Consider the following 17,279-nt stretch of genomic DNA (forward strand, 5'->3'; position numbering starts at 1 on the left):
TGGGCCTGTGGAGGTTGACTTCCCTCCAGTGGCCATTCAAGGAAGTGCAGTTTTTTTTCTCTTGCAAATAAGCAGCAGAGACTCTCCGAAGTTACTGGTGTTGGCTATGAAATAATCACAGCATATTAAAATTGAAAAATGTCAGTTTTATACTTTTTAAAATACAGATTAAATGAATAAGATATAAGAGGTGCTTGTTGGCTGGTTTTGTTACCTTTGAAGTCAAGCTGTTTCCCCTTGTTTCCAGTCTTTATGCTAAGCTAAGCAAACCAGCTTCTGCCTCCAGTTCCAACACTTGGCATATGAGCAAATGAGCATTTTACTTCAAAATCTTGAATGATAAAAGCTGAATGATTGATAGGAGCCCAAAAGAGGACAGAGATACAGACGGAGATTATTAAAAGAATGTATAGATGCTGTGAAAGGACACTTTTCTGTTGAATGAGGAATTGTGTAATTCACCAGGTTGTAACAGAAATACACTTATAGCCAAATGGGCTATTGCACCTGCATAATACAAAGAATAGGGTTTCATTCTAAAATTTTACCAAAAAATATTTAATCACTTAGCACATTGACAAGTTATTTTATCATTTAAAGCGTCTCTCCTCTGTTAACATCGGCCAGAGATTGATGCCAACAATCTAATTGTTGGAGATTTTATGTTTAATTTTGGAATGAAACCCTTCAAGTGAGCAGGGGCCATGTACAAGACTTCACCACAAACACAGTATTATGTTGCACAACTACAAATGAAAATAGTACTTCACAGTATTTGTAAAGCAACAGTATTTTAATCATGTGTGCTTTCAATGATCAGCAGTCAGTCAGATTAGGATGCGGTCGCTGCATATTTCCATTGAATTTCAGGTAAAATTGTTCTTTAGTACAACCTCTCATCCATTCCCACCACTCGCACATTCCTTAATGGTGAAAGTATAGCACAACTTTTTTCATGTTGTTGTAACAGTTTTTTGGTATCAAACAAGTGATATTTTCTGCTTCATTAAAAAAAAAAAATCATGAAAAGCATGTTGTGTTTCTTTTTTTCTTTTTTTTCTTTTTTTTTTTTTTTTACAAAAGCATCAACCATATAATTGAAATACTTTACAGTTAAAAAAAGGAGTTCTGCATCAAAGATGTTCCAAAAATCATCATGTATCACCACATAATTGTGGCCTTAATATCTTGTGTTCACGGCATGTTTCATACCACTGAGGCACAGTTTTGTGTTTTCAGGCTTTAAGGCGAGCGTTCTCTGCATTTGGATCTTTGTCATGTCAGACATTCTTGTTCTGAGTGAGGCGGTTCATGCATCCAAGCTGACAAAGACAGAAAATATTGTAATGAGTCAATACAAAATTCACACACTACATTTACTGAGGAAATGCATGAAAAATAGGGTTGTATGATAAATATTGGGGCAGATGAATTATCAATTATCAATAATGGAAAAATTAGATTATAATTTATTATTACAATTATGAAATTATAGTTGAGAAATATAGGCTGTAATAATATCTGATTTTATAGATAATATCAAGTATTAATTTTTAATTCTTAGGCAAAATGTGCTATAAAAGCCAAAGTATGTTTGTTAATGATGCACAGTGACAAATGGCTCAATACAAAGTCAATATAAATCTGTACCAAGTTTTATATTACATTTTGTATGTGAATTATTCATAATTTCGAATATCAACTCTGCTGCATTACAGTGAATTATAGTTTGTATAGTTCTCCATCAAAGGTGAAAAATCATTGCAGACTTTAAGAAAACAGACTGAATATAAAGGTCATAAGTTCATGAAAATTAAATAATTCTATAGAAACTGACTAGTTCTTGTATAATTTTAGACTAACGCACCACTTGTTGGATGCTTTTATTCAATGATTTTTAATATCATGTATACTGTAAAACTTATGCAGGAATCAGAAAATAATTATTTATTTAATCATTCTTCCACAGCTACTGCGGTTCTCAAAAACAAAAAAAACAAAGTATTACACATTGATTTCATGTTACCTTCCACAAGAAGAACACAAAAACTGCCAACAGCAGGAGCAATGCAATGACTGTCAGCAGGATGATCCACCAGGCAACTTTGGTGAAATATTCAATCTTTCTCTCAAGAAACACTGTCAGTTTCACCTGTAGACGAAGATGTCATAAGACTTATTGAGGTACATCAACAAACTTTGAATCAATATTAGATTTTTTAGATAGATGAGGATTGAAATGACTATCTAACGCTAAAGAGTGTCCTCCAACAGAGCATACGTTTGCCTAAGATGGAATTAATCTGTTTGGCCACAAGAAACATATGAGAACCTTTTTTTTTAAAAAAACAAAAACATTTCTGGGTTTACCTTTGTCTCAGGCTTCTCTGGTTTAAGTCCAATATTCTCTGGAGAGTTTGTTAAACTGAGAGTAGCATCTACAACAATGTCCAGGTAGTTCAAAGAGCTGTAGTCCTGAGAGGGAGAGGCAAAATAAAGGAGTGGGTGAGTGATTCTGTACTCCACAGTTTTGAATCATGTTGCCTTACTAGCTGCCAAAGATGCCACAAAGCTAAAAGTCAGATTATATAACTGTAAATTAAACCAACAAAATGGAGGAATAAAAAAAAAAAAATCAGTGTTATCTGTTGGAGCTGATTCATTTCAAATGTATGAGAGGAAGGCACTTTGACAGAAATTAAACACCTCTGTAAAAGTGGTGTTCCAGAGGCGTGAGTGTAGAATCATCCATGCAGTACTGTCCAACCCCAGCAGAGGGCAGCGTAGCTCCACACACTTCAGTCCATCTGAGCAGGTCTGAAAGACGGCAAAGAGAGGCCTGAGGCTAACAGGAGACACTTCTTTGTTCTCTATCAATTTCTTAATTGATAAGTGGTGGTTTAACACACATGGTCACGGTATTCACATCACTCACTCACTGTATTTATCCCTCGTCCCTTGCACATACTAACAAACTCACCCCAGTTTAGTCTGGTGTTAAGACCTCCAGTGAGTTGAAATATCAGCTTGTACATAATCTTTTATATGTATATATATATATATATATATATATATATATATATATATATATATATATATATATATATATATATATATATATATATATATATATATATATATGTATGTGTGTATATATAATTCAGTGGAAAACTCTACACAAAAAACCAAAAACCCTTATGCTTTTGTTGCCGCATTGCAGAAAAATGGACATTTGACAACTTATAGTTTCACACATAAAAAGGAACTGACCTCCCAAAGCCTCTTAAAGGGATGGTTCACCCAAAAATGAAAATTCAGACATTATCTGCTCGTCCTCATGCTGATTGAAGGTCAGGTTTAGTGTTTTAGTCCTTAAAACACTTTTGGAGTTTCACAGGAAAGCAGTGTCGCAGAATCTCCCAAACAATAGAAGTGAATGGTGACCAGTTTTCAAACATATAAAAACAACAGAATAAAAACATAAAATGCCTCTATACTGCTCATCTGGTGTAATCAAAGTCTCCTAAAGCCCAAGCATGCCAAGTTGACAAAAATAATGTTATTTAGACCATATTTTTAGTCTGAATCTTCACTGTAGATCCTTGGCTTGGAGCCATGTTCATGTGCACATGCACACTGTCTGAACTGGGGGTGTGTGGTGTGACGCTGTGCAAACAGCATGTTGGGATTTTAGGAGACTCGGATTATGCCAGACAAGCAGTGTGGAGATTTTTTATTGTTCTTTTTTTTGCAGTTTCTTATACATTTGAAAACTGGTCACCATTCACTTCTATTTGTTGGGAGATTCTGCAACACTGTTTTCCTGTGAAACTCCAGCAGTGTTTTGCAGACTAACAAAAAACTGGCATGAGGGTGAGTACATAATGTCTGAATTTTCATTCTGGGGTGAACTGTAGCTTTACTTTTCTCAACCTCCCCTTCAATGTGAAAACTTTGAGCTTCATAATAATAATTTCCTACCAAGATTTTGTATTTCCGTGTTGTTGGAAGAAATGAGAACCCAGCAGCAGAAACAGCTTCATGTTCAGCTTCACGCCTTCTCCTGGACGGCTCATGCCAACCCTTGAAACCAAACATGATCAGGTTAGATGTGTTGTGTACAGGCATTGCTTACATTTTGAATAAAATAAAATAAAAAAGAGGTATATTCATTACCTTCACATCTTTAAGTGGATTGACCTCATTTGCAGGTGAGCAGGGGATGGACTGAACACCTTTACTGCTGATCTGAGTCAAGTACAGAAGCCATTTTCCTGCAGAGTTCTCCTTTGGCCAGAAGATGTTTAGTGAAGCATTTATGAAAGATTTCAGAGGTCTGCCCAAATTTGTTATCTGTTAGAAAAATAAGACATAATAGTTTGCTTTGACCTCTTGGTGTGAAAATGCAATTAAAGTTATTTGTACAGTAAGACAGCGACAAATGAAGGCTCACCCTAAATTCATATTGAACTGGAGTTCCAATTTCATCCACTGATTTTATGGCACTCTCACCCGTCAAGGATTCCCCAACTGACACTTGAGAGGGCCTGGCCAGTCTGACAAACAAAAACACTCCTTGATATTATATTCTTTGATTTTTTTCACCATTATTTCTAAAGCATTTTAAACAATTTTCAAGCCTGACGAAAAAAAGCATTTTCCGCTTAAAAATAGCTTAAATACAGACTGGGTTCTTTATATCTCTGTTAAAATTTCAATAAACTTTAATACATTTTAATAATGAAATCAAGAATGAGAACCTACCCATATACTTGCAGCTCCAGCTCAAAAACCACTTTGGCCAGTGCCTCGACTGGTTGTATTGTCTGCACACTTGTCCTGCATCACAGACATGATCACTGATAATCACATACAGCCCACTGATCACTGATCGGTGCCAATTCTCCCCCTTTTCACTCTACTTACGTTTCAAGCTGCATAGTGACGTTAACAACTTCTGTACTCAGCGAGATGCTGGATGTTGTGAGCATGACATAAAAAGTAACCTGATGGGAACAAAAATGAAACATGGTAGATGCACATGGTGGAACACACATGGAGGAAAGTGAACAGTGTTACTCACCTGTGCATCTCTTTGGAGAGGGTTTCCCAGCTCACAGTCTATCAGTGTGCCATTGTCATTGGCTGTACAGATCACTCGTGCTTCCTCCGGTGGTAGAAAAAGTATTTAGATATTTTACTTCAGGAAAAGTACTGACACCACACAGTGAAAATAGAAAGCCCTGCATCCAGAACCTAATTCAAGTGAAACCAGACTGAAGCATCAAGGGTAAAAGTACTCCTCAAGCAGATACACTGTATAGACTCAGAAACATAATCCCTTATCTTATCTGCAGAGACCCCACTGTCTGTCTGTATTGCTCATTATTTTACTGTGCTTAGGACGCTTGATCTCAGTATTTGATGTCCTGAATGAGGAGAATGAGACACAACAAAAAATTTACAAACAGCTCGGACAAATCCTACTGATTCTACCTTTAATTACTTTGTATTCTGTTTACTCTAGAGCAATGCATCATATGGGTGATATATTTTATGGATATTTCTTATTATATTTTATGCATAAAAATAACAGTAAAAAACAACTGATAAACTGTACAATTAACCCAAATATATGATCTGGATGAATTTTGAGCAGATTATCCTGATATTTTTGGGAAAGTTTTATCTAATTCTGTCTGGAATATGTTTTTTTTTCAGTAATTACCATACATGCTTGATAGGATTCTTTTTTTGACAGTCAGTGTTTTCTTCTTCTCTCAGACCCTTTATTTGTTGTTCTATTACTCGTTTGGTTGTTTTAACTGTGTATTTTTTAATGCAGTATGAGGATGTTTAGCAGAGGATATGTCTCTGTAACCTCAGTTTTAATCCTGTCCTTATCCTGTGAGATATCTTTTGGGTTTATGTCTTAAATCATGACCTAAACACTAAAAATAACAAGTTCACTTAGCATTTCACTTATTTATGTGAAGAAAACTGAGATACAGTCCTACTGTATGTATATTTCTGTATTCTGTATTCTTACACCCCTTAAAATGAGAAAGGCATTGTGAAGCTTTGGTGACACCTAGTGGGGGCTGGAAAACAGCCCTGGTTTGGGTCCGGTGACAATAAATTTTCCTGCTAGCCCAAGAGGGGTTTTAAATAGTTTATTCAGCTTAAGAAGGAGGAAAATTGTCTCAGCACATAAAGGAACACTTTAACCTTTAGTTTACCCGAGAAATACCCCTAATCACCAAATTACATGCAAGGAGATATCTGATACATAAATATTCTTACATATTGTTCTTCCACTACAGAGTACTTGTATACTCACTGCTGCTGTATTGTAGACAGTAGAAGAGTAACGGAGAGTAACTGGGAGGCTGATGCCTAAGTGACTCTGGTGTGCATCATCTCCATCCCTGTTAGTCACGGTGATCTCCAGAGCTATGTCTTCTTTAGAGGGAGTGATGACTGCAACACCATCATCTCTGCAGACATGACATAACCCCAGATGAGTTACCTATAGCTTTGCTTTTGGTTAATTTTGGCTCAGTTTTTTCGTCTTACCTGGCCAGTGATGTGAAAACATCCTGACTATTCTGTGTTTTTCTGGAACAAAACTTGTACTTTAGCTGTAGGTTACTTTGGCAAATGTTGTCACTGCCACAGCCCTGGTTTATTAAGGTAATCTGTGAAAAACAACCGAGCAGAAATTATTTCTCTAACATAAATAGACACCAAAGAATTTAATTCTCACAGTTACGGACACATTCGTACCTTTGAGCCAGCGCTCTTTTGCTGGAAGAGGTTGAGGACAGGAGTAACCTCAGTCTGATCTGCACTTGGCAACAGAGACATAGTGACAGAGACAGGGATACTGCGCAGTCTGTCCCTGATGTCACGCTGGAACAGAAGAGGGTGTTTTTTTGTTTAATGTGAACATTGTGGTGTTTAATAGCTCTCTTATTTACAGGGACTTGCACAGTGAAACAGTACCAGAAGTTGAAGTTTGATGTCCGTACAGATTTCTCTCCTCTGTTTAGGCAGCTCCAGTCGTCCTCGAGATGAATTCAGAAAAAACACTCTGGGATGTAGCCTCGCTTTTCTGCTCTCAGCATCAGCCTCAAAGGTGTAGTTGAGCGCTGTGAAGGAAACATAAGCTCAAATGATAGTCATACGTATATGTGTACCCACTGTTGCTATTTCAATCCAGTATTGCTGCTACTACTGTCACAACTGAGGTGTTTTACTTTTATTTGAGTATTTCTATTTCCTATATTTTTGAGCTTATATTTGGCATTTTTAATCTGTGTTTTATTCTGTGTTACTTTGTCAACCAAGAATCTAAAAAAAAAAAAAAATACATCATAGGCTGGGCAGTGGTGGCCTAAAAGTTAGAGAAGCGAGCTTGGGACCAGGGCGAGGCCCTTAAACCCAACAGCTGGTTCCCTTAACCCCACGACAGTGGTTGTACTGGGTACAGTAGCCTCCAGGTGTAACTGTGTGAATGTGATCAGGGCGTTCCTGCAAAAGAAAGCCCCCTTAAAGGGCATCTTTAGTATTTTTCTGCTTGGACCCTATTTTCCTATGGTTGTCGTCTCTTTTGTGTCTAAGCCACATGGCAATATTTTAAGCTGATCTAATACTGAGTGAGACTGTTACAGCTGTCAGTCACAAAATGGGCTGCAATGTAATCCCTAAAGCCAAGTGTGCAGTGTTCAGAGTACGTCCACTACAAACGTTTGTTTTGCCGTAACCGAAAATCATTTATTTAAGCTCTCACCAAAGCCACCTGACTCCAATTACAAAAACAGTAATTTTACCATTGTGAAACACACTTCAAACTTGAAGGAAAATGTTGCCTATTATGCATGTATTTTGACACTACAAAGTTACCCATAAGGTTTATGTTGTGGGTTAGTTTTACTTCTGATGGCTGCAGGGGCCTTCAAAAAACTTCAAAACTGGACCAATTTCAAAAACAGATCTCACTTTAAGTCACTTGGACACAAAAACATGGGAGAACAGGGTGCAGATTGTTGCTGTTTTTTAGTTTGGCCCATGTCATCTGCTAACATGCAGCCAATGACCAGGGGGCGATCGAGATGTTTTGGCTTCACTTTCAGGGAGCTGTCATGATGTCCGTCTTTGTATACGTCAGTGCTGAAAACCCTTATATTTAGTGTGAGGACAACTGAACTGACAATAAGGAAACTTACTGAGTTTAGGGTTGAACGATGCTGGATGTGCCGTGTAGGTGAAACACGCCTCAGCTGTAAAATAACTTTACAGAGGTTTGTGCAAAGACAAAGTGGATCAAAGGCCAATGCAGTTTCAGTTGGTTCATGTTGGCATTTGTGTTTTTGAGCACCTTACCATGTTCGTATATCACACTGTTCCTTTGTGATGTCTATTTGATTTGGTGTTACCTTCAGAGAGCTGCTGACACTGACTACTGGTCTTGCTCTGTAATAGAGAAAAATAATAGGTTGAATAAATTCACTGGCTTGACATTTGTTATGAAGACATGATAATTACAGTATAAAGAAACAATTTTGCTAATTAGTTATTGGCCTTTAAAAACTCCATATGCCCAACTGACATCAGAATGCTTAACTGACCCCATTTGCTCTGTGATTCAATAACAGTTTAGCAAATTTGGTACTTTGGGTCAACTTTACCCATTTCCTGTAAAGGCAACATATAGGGTCACATCTTAAGAAAAACTCTGGCTAACTGGCTAGTTAATATTAGCAATTGATTGATGTGCATGTAGACTAGTTAGCAAGTTAGCTAGTGTTTTGCAAGCATTAGCTAACTTAAATTGTGAATATATGTTGCTTTTCTCCAAAATTTGGTTTTCTTTTTGACATACTCAAGCACATAGCAAACACCTAGCATGTGTCAGTAAAGAAAACAGGAAAGGAGAAAATTGACTGAGGTACCAAGTTTTGCATAGCAAAAAGGGCCAGCTCCTAGGAAAGGTCAAGTCATGAGTGTCTCAGGACCTGGCCACTGACTTGATCTATTCTGTGATCTTTCTGAGCATTTGCAGAAATGATTCAGGAAGACAGCAGCCAACGTGTGTAAACAAACAGCTTGGTGTGGTGTACAGACTGGTGACAACGAAGTGAAGCTATGCCAGTGATACTGAAAAAAGGAAGAAGCGGGAACATACTAAAAGATAATACACACCCAACCACAGCATGTTCATAATGCTGCTGTTTGGCAAGAGATAGAGAAGTATCCACTGCTGTACCATCAGGCTAAAGAGCAGCGTCTTCCCTCAGGATGTAAGACTACTTCAATCATCCTTTGCACTCCACCATAACTAAAAGTTAGAATTTATTCAAGGGTTTAAAAAGGGCTTTGTTTGCTTTAGGCCCCAAAATGACTAAATTTACCCCTGCATGTAAGAAGTAAGCAAAGGATGATTTTGTTGACTTTAAATCCGTTAATCTGCTCTGGGTTATGTTTAACCTGGACATTTTACACAATAAATCTCCAAAGAATGAATTTTCCAACCCTGGTCCTGGGGTTATATATTGGAATATATTTAAAGTTTTCATTTTTTTGATTGAAATAGGCACCCACTGGACTGAACAATTCAAACTGATATGTTTTACTTTATCTCCAAGTGTTTGTGCTGTGGCTGTAAAATAACCTGTAAACAAAGACAGAATCAGAGAGAGATCCCACAGCCAGGTCAGGGTACTGATTGTTGTCCACATCCAAGTTGCCAGACAGAGAATATCCAAACAGAGTAACTGTTTTAGATCCTGGTGAGAGGACCTGAAAAAGATAAAATATGAAAATGTCATTTTAAAGTCCACAGACCACAGATTTGAACTGGTGACCTTTGTATAACAAGCTCCACAACCTCACCTGTGCTGGCTTTTTGTGGATGCCATCTGATGAGCCGTAGTAAAGGTACACTCGACCAGGACCATCATATGGTGCCCCCACAGCAATATCTGTTAAGACAGTTAAGACAAAGTGGGCCAGAAACATTTACCAGTGTATCCTAAATCTCCTTAAAGTGTGTTTGCAAGAAAAATCCTAACTGGAGTCAAAAATGCAACATATATTTATTATCAAAAGGTCACGACCTCCATAACCATCTTGACTGATGTCTCCTATGTTTTCCACTGCGAGGCCGAACATAGACTCTTTAGGTCCAAGAAGCTGTGTTGGATCAGTCTTCTCCCAGTTTTTTCCTTTATTGTTAATATAGATGTAGACTGCACCTCCAACCGAACCATCTTTAACACAGAACTGCGGAGCTCCAACAGCGAGGTCGTCCCACCTGCACATACGAACAGAACACAATGTGAGAACAATACAGTAACAGTCTCATGAGTAAGATTACAGAGACAGGGATGTTTGTTTTGGCAGAATGTGTCAGTAGTGATATGAACTGTGTACAAAAGGTTCAGTGATGTAGACTGTACAGTTCACAATGCCAACATGATAAATCGCTGAATATTGCAATTAAGGTAGTTACATGTGTATTTTAAGGGATGGTTCTGAGTATTTGTAGTGGGGTTGTATGAGGTTCTTATCCATGGTCACCATATTACCTATAGTAGTTGGTAGTCAGCATGCCCACAGTCTGGAAAAGCAGTAGGAGAACCAGGGTAGGAAACTATAGCTGTGGACAGCTTCAGCAACACAACAGATTCCCTCTTCATATGACATGTCTTTCAAACCTGGAGTAAGTTTAATAGCTCTTCTTCTCAGAACCTTCTCAGTTAATTCTTCTTTTCATAAAGTTCATAAAGTACACCAGACCAAACTTGCAAATTCATGGGGAGATCTTGCTGAGGATTTCCACAATGACAAAATAATTTCCTTGCATTCATTCTGAAAAATTCTTCCAGTTAGCTCCAATGTAGAGTTTGCTTTTTGAATTTTTTCTGAAATGTATGAATGGAATTAATTTTTACTTTGAATCGAAAGTGTAGAATTGATAGGTTGACCAATATCCCTCTTTTTAGGTCATGAAAAAAGACAAATCAAATGTTGGAAGAGATTTCTTAGCTCAGGGTCTACAGGATAATCTAAAGTAAACATACCCATCACCATTGAAATCCACCACTGCCAAGTCGTAGCCAAAGGAGGAGGCCAGGCCCGGACCAGAGAGAACAAACTCCACAGACAGATTTTTCTGTGCTGCAGGGTCTGCTTTCAGAAACGTCACCTGGCCGCTGTAACCTCCTCTGGGCGCTCCAGATACGATGGTCAGTTCACCTTTCCTGATGAGGGCCAGACCAGAGTCAGTGGAGAATCCTGGAGCAAAGAATATGAAGCCATATTTCTTTAATCATTGGATATAGAAAGCAAAATCTGACTTGTAATGCCCTAACTGACTGAAAACAGACCAGAAACTGACCCAGGTAGCTGTTTCTCTGGAGAGGAATGAGGTTCTGGTTAAATTGGTCGATATCGCCAGTCTCACGAGAATCCTCACTGGAGACGTCCAGGTTGTCCAAAGGCTCCATTCTTACAATTCCTCACAGGAGAAAATACAGAATAACAAAACTTAAAATACTGCACTGTAAAACAAAAAGGTTGAGAAAATTCTAAATTTTAAGACAGCTTAAATAGACAGATTTTTGAGTTTTGAGCCCAATTCAAACTCTTAAATTCTGAAAATATTTTTCCAACTAATAATGTTTTGTTGACATAATTTACTTTTCTTCTTAAGGTAAACTTGAATCTTTGAGTTTTAGAAACTCCTAAAAAATGCATTTCAAAAATGATTGAGTAAACTCATTCAAATGAATTAATTGTTTTTCTTTTTTTTGTTTTTTTTTTAAGGAAATCATGTAATTTTCAAGCCCCCAAATCAGGTTCACAGCTCACTGATCAGTTTTTGAAAAACAATTGTTTCTTCATAAAGATTAAAGTTTATCTAAAGAAAAATGTTAATTATATAAAGAAAAGATTATAGGTCAGCAAAACTTTGTTTAGTTTATGTCAAAAACAAGTTTGAGGCAAAATTCAAAACTCTTGCCTTGAAATTAGAGTGCATAGAGTACAGAGTGCATCATGAGGAACACAGGATTAAATATTTCATCTTGTGAAACATGCAGCATTTAAATGTATGTTTTTGCACGTAAGTTATAATGCAAGTCACTGTGGGCCAAAAATAATGAATAAATAATTGAAATTGATTACTATAATGATATTATAAAGGAAGGAAAATAAAATATTGCTCAGAAGGCAGAAAACACCTGACATTTACTCCTGTTTGAGTCACAAACACAAAAACCCTACTGATATTTCCAGAACAATCTAGATGATAAATAACCTTACAGGAAAGAGGAAGTACATGCAAGGTTGCATTTTTACCTTTCCACTGGTACGCTCCTGGTGCTCCAAATAACACAGACTTATTGTCCTTTGCAAAAGACGCCCCATGACCCTGTTGGCAGTATGCAAACCAGTCCTGGTTCATTGGACGTCTGGTTAGGTGTTCAGAATCACAAACTACCCTCCTCCACTTCCTCTCTTCATTCCCGACCTGCAGGTTGTCTCCTAAGATGTAACACTGGCCCGTCACCAGGCGAGGGACGTACTGGCTCGGGCTCGGGCTCCACTGCTGGTACCGATGAGCACAAGTCTGCAAGGATATGAAAGTTAGTGTCGTACCAACACTTTGTTGTACCAGTTTGACTGACTTTTAAAGAATATTGTAAGTACCCCTCCACTCAAAAATATATTTTTCTTCATGTTCCCACACTGAGATGTTTCAACTTCACTATGCAGAATGATGTATGTGCAGAGTTTGACACTTGAAAGTTATTTTCATGTATATCTGCTGAAAGTATAAAGTTTCTCTGTGTTCCCACAAAATCTGATTTTAAGTATAATTTGTGAATTAACAATTAGTTTGGAAGTCAATTCTGTAAAACCTAGTGCTCAGATTTATTAATTATAAGTGGTGGAAACTTAATTTGTTATAAGTTCTGCCAACTTAAATGTTGAGTGCCCGTAGATTTCTCTGTCTTTTATGTTAATTAAACTCAGAAATTTTCCTTAGTATGAACTTTAACATAAAATAATGGGTTTTTATACTTAAAATGATTCAGTTCTTTTTGGTTCTCCCTCGTGTGTCTTTGTTGTTTTTACTTCCTGTCTTTGTCTGCTTTCTGGCTCTTTTGTTCACTGATTATTTTCACCTGTCACTGACTGCCCTCACCTGTGCATTGTTATCCTCCCCCTCCCTAGTGTATTCAATCCTGTGTCTTGTCCTCCTTAGTTGTTGGTTTGTACTCATCTCAGTGTTTCTTCCTGGTATTCTCTTTCCTTGTGTTTTTTTTTTGGTTCTCCCGTGTATGGATTTTTAGTTTTTTTTTAGTTTGTTATTCATGAAATTTCTTGGAGCTGCTCTGATCTCTCAGTTGTCTGGGTCCTCCACTTAGTTGAATCATAACACTGTTAGTAATGCAATGAGAGGAGTAAATGAAAATTCTGACTTGCACTGACTGAAAACATTTGAGTTAGCTTAATATAGCACTCCACATATTTAAGCACTGACAACCTCCAACTTAGTTTATGAACTCAGGGTTGACTTGTAAACCTGAAGCTGCCAGTTCACAGACACAGGCAGTGGACTTGACAGTGAATTAGGAAACAGCTTGTGACCAGCAGGAAAACTTCAGAAATAAACTAAATGTGCATATTGATAGATTGCTGAATTTTTAATGATTTTTAAGGAAAAAAAAAACACATTAGGCTATTTGCATACATGTCCTGAATCATGTCTGGAGGGCGTCTTTGAATGTGGAGTTTGATGCTTACCATCACATTTTTCCCAGGACCTTGGCTCACCACTCTGACTCCCATCCACTGGTCATTTATGCCTTTACTATCGAGGAACACTAGACAAATGAAACAATTGAGCTCATTACTGCTTCAATGACAGTATAATTACATTACATAAAAGAGTAGGCAGATCTTACAGGGAAAAGTATCATGTAAACTCCACTAATGTTTAGGGATGTCAATATTGCTCCAAATCTTGCTGTTTAATAAGACCTTTGATTTTGAGGACATGAAAAATATTGGATTTTTTGATTTAGAGGCATATTTTTATTTGGCATTGACATTTTTAGATCAAGTTTTGACTTGTAAAGATCAACAGACCTGGTTTTATGCCCTGACATCTGTAATTTCCCATTGATTTTTTATTTAATATTAAAATTGTGACACCCCCTTTAATAATCCAATACAAAAATTTATGGATTTTTCTCTAATCTTTATTTTAGTGAAATATTGGATTCTTTAAACTTTTTAGTTCTCTTATTTAAATGAAACCTTGTGAGAAGTGTAGAAAGAAAAAATACCTCTTGGTGGAGAGCAGACATTGCAGTTTTGTAAGGGGTCACAAGCCAAAAAGGTTGAGAAGCATTTGAATCTTTACCAATACATTTTATTTGATTCAATTAATCTGCTTTAAATATGAAACCTTAAACTGAAAAGCTATCAATAATTCCAGCCTTCAAAGAAATACAGTGGAGTAAAACGTACCATGTTTTCCCACTGAAATGTATTAAGTAACATAAAATGAAGAAAACTGAAGAAGACTTTTCACCACTAATTACACAGAAAAAGATGACTCGTACTATTTCAGATAAAACAAACCTTCATTATCGAACTTGACGGGCTGACAATGCTCAGATGTTGTTGTGAGATCACACTGGTAAACAACACCGGTAACATTCACTTGGTTCTGATGTCTTGCTCGCGGAGCTCCGACCAACAACCTGTGGAAAAACATCTCAGGTAGTCAGACACAGATACAGAATCTGATTTAATTTACTCCAACCTAATCAAATAACTAATAATTTCACTCACAGGTTCTTCTTGGCTGGTTTGAACTGCTGGTGAAAAGCAACAGAAAATCCAAACAGGCTTCCAGGATCTCCATTTCTCTGCAGCACATTCTGGGTGTCCAGATTGAAAGCTGCTATGTCAGCGGTCTGGAGGTGCCAGACGCTCCACAGATACACCATGTGCCAATGCTTTGCCATGATTTTGTTGACTAAAATGTCTGAGAGCACAGAGGACGTTTAAACCCTCATAGAAAAGGGATTGGCCCTGGCAGGTGCTAACTGGCTCACTGTACACACACAGGGTGTGGTGGCAAGACATTTATCTTTATACTCCAACAAAGCTGCAGTGTTCAACTTTATGACTTGATAACTGTAGTTAATATTAACTGACTTTTGCTTTGATGGGAGTCAATTTGAGACACACCCTCTGAGCAAAAGTCTTCTCAGCTGGGAGCGTGCTCAGAGTTAACCAGGACTAAATATTCAGAAAATTAGACATCATGTTGTGACTTTCACTGGCTGAAACGATGATGATTATTGTAACTGAAGCCATCCCAACAACCTATCCATAGAAGGGACCTCTTCCACATTATTTATTCATCATTCTCTTCTCTGTGAGATTTATAGGAACTTGTGATGTTGTGGCACATTTTTTCATCATGATGTTCGCTATGTAGTGATGCGGTTTGCATCCTCTTCACTTTGGTATTTTTCTAGGGAGTTTTTACTTTGCCTGATCTAGTTGGGAGCACATCCCTGATCAGGAGGCACACCACAAGTCAACCGCTACGGGAAATTAATTTGGAAAATTATAATGTGACACTTGATTTGTGATTAAACCCCCCCGAACTTAAGGGAAGTAGATTTTTGCTGTGCTGTGAACTAGGCCAAGGCCAAAAAACAAGAACACCTAATACATGGTTATATTTGGATGTGAGTTGAAATGTTAAAAGAGGAAGGAGGCTCTCAAAAGCCTCAAAATGGTATATAATAGAGTGCATTGAACCCCTTTCTTCAGTCTAACCCTGGGTTTGACTCATGCTTATTGCTTTTTCTACACCAGAGAGATCAATAAACTTTGTATGGCAGAATTTGTTGCTCCTCCAGTGATTTTTCTTGACTTTTTGTCACAACAGTGACCTCTTATTGAGGAACACACTGTTGTTCATTGACACCTGAGAACTACCTTGTAAAAGCTATAAAACATCAGTAAACAGTCATTCTTTAGTGCTTTAGCTGGAGGTAAGCAAAACAGTCATTTTCACCATGTCCCATAATCTTTCCTTTGTATTCTACATGTTAGCTTTTTTAAAATTCTTCTTACCCATTATATCATAAATCTACCAACTATAAATGCTGGTTTTCTTTCTTTCTTCTTCGTAATTAAAATGTTTGATCAGAAATGTGACTTACTGTCTTGTTTTGAGGAGGGTTATGATAGTTTAGTTTGATACATTGTTGATGTGAAGTTTGCTGAAATATGTCTACACTCTTAAACACATTCATTCCTATACACTGCATGAAAATAAGATTTACAAGCGAAAAAGAATAATAAAGAATAAAATAATACAACAGAATGATAAAGAAATAAAATAAAGAAATAAATGAGAATACAAGATTACTAAAATTTAAAAAATATCTAAAGAAAGTGAGATATGTGATATCTGATGTTTGCTTTATTTGAATTCTTTATGAGGAAATGTACTGACGTTTTATTCATTTTCACTTAATAAATTCATGAACTTTCTCTGAATTATAAACATTTTCTTATCCAGTTGTCTTTTCTTTTAATTTCTTCATGACTCTGTAAAGTTGCTGATATTGAGTTTGACATGTGAAGCAAAGGTCTTTTTAAGCAGCGTCCACATTTCAAAGTGACCTGTCCCCGATTATCAGGCAGATTTCTTGAATTAATTTACTTCTTTCTTAATTTTCATATTGATTTTATGTTGCCAACTTTACATCTGGTGAATAAAAACTAGCCTTTTGGCTAATTCAGGTATATTTATAGTGATGTTTAATAAAATGTACTGTCACCGGAAAATTAATTAATCTAAATGAATGAAGCCCACACACCCGTCACCTGTCCATCCTGACAACCAATCACTGACTGGTTTTTGTGGGAAAAACGCCATATGAGTCCTCTGAAAAGACCAAATATCTCCGGAACCAGCCGATCAATAATCTCCCGTCACGGCAGGTGAGTTGGCGAAAGGCAGATCTTCATTTCCCCTTTTTACCGTTTATTTTCTTTTTTCATAAACCTTTGATGTTTTGATTTTCTGTTTGAACATGGACCAAACAACTGACACCTGTCCAGAGATCTCTAATCAACTTTGTTGGCGAGTTGATTTACTCTTTTTACTCTTTACTAAACTGAACCTCTAAAACTTTCCCACAGATCCTAATTTGATTTGTTTCGGTGATGAG

The 17,279-nt window shown here is 37.1% G+C and overlaps 1 protein-coding gene across 1 annotated transcript; it reads right to left on the minus strand.

The window, feature by feature from the left end:
* Nucleotides 1–390: 390 nt before the first annotated feature.
* On the minus strand, nucleotides 391–15,082 carry LOC146327156 (integrin alpha-6-like). Its single transcript, XM_084719632.1, is given in 25 exon segments — nucleotides 391–1,322; nucleotides 2,027–2,152; nucleotides 2,371–2,475; nucleotides 2,707–2,817; nucleotides 3,982–4,083; nucleotides 4,177–4,353; nucleotides 4,454–4,556; nucleotides 4,765–4,839; nucleotides 4,927–5,006; nucleotides 5,084–5,167; nucleotides 6,341–6,497; nucleotides 6,577–6,698; nucleotides 6,787–6,912; nucleotides 7,006–7,151; nucleotides 8,229–8,293; nucleotides 8,386–8,475; nucleotides 9,674–9,801; nucleotides 9,895–9,983; nucleotides 10,119–10,315; nucleotides 11,085–11,298; nucleotides 11,402–11,521; nucleotides 12,364–12,634; nucleotides 13,816–13,895; nucleotides 14,659–14,780; nucleotides 14,872–15,082. Coding segments are annotated over 25 exon segments (3,153 nt in total). The 5' UTR covers nucleotides 15,048–15,082; the 3' UTR covers nucleotides 391–1,235.
* Between the last annotated feature and the right edge of the window lie 2,197 nt (nucleotides 15,083–17,279).

The sequence above is a fragment of the Lutjanus erythropterus genome, chromosome 5 (genome assembly GCF_056507025.1).
Source record: "Lutjanus erythropterus isolate fLutEry1 chromosome 5, fLutEry1.hap2, whole genome shotgun sequence".
Lineage (NCBI taxonomy): Eukaryota > Metazoa > Chordata > Actinopteri > Lutjaniformes > Lutjanidae > Lutjanus > Lutjanus erythropterus.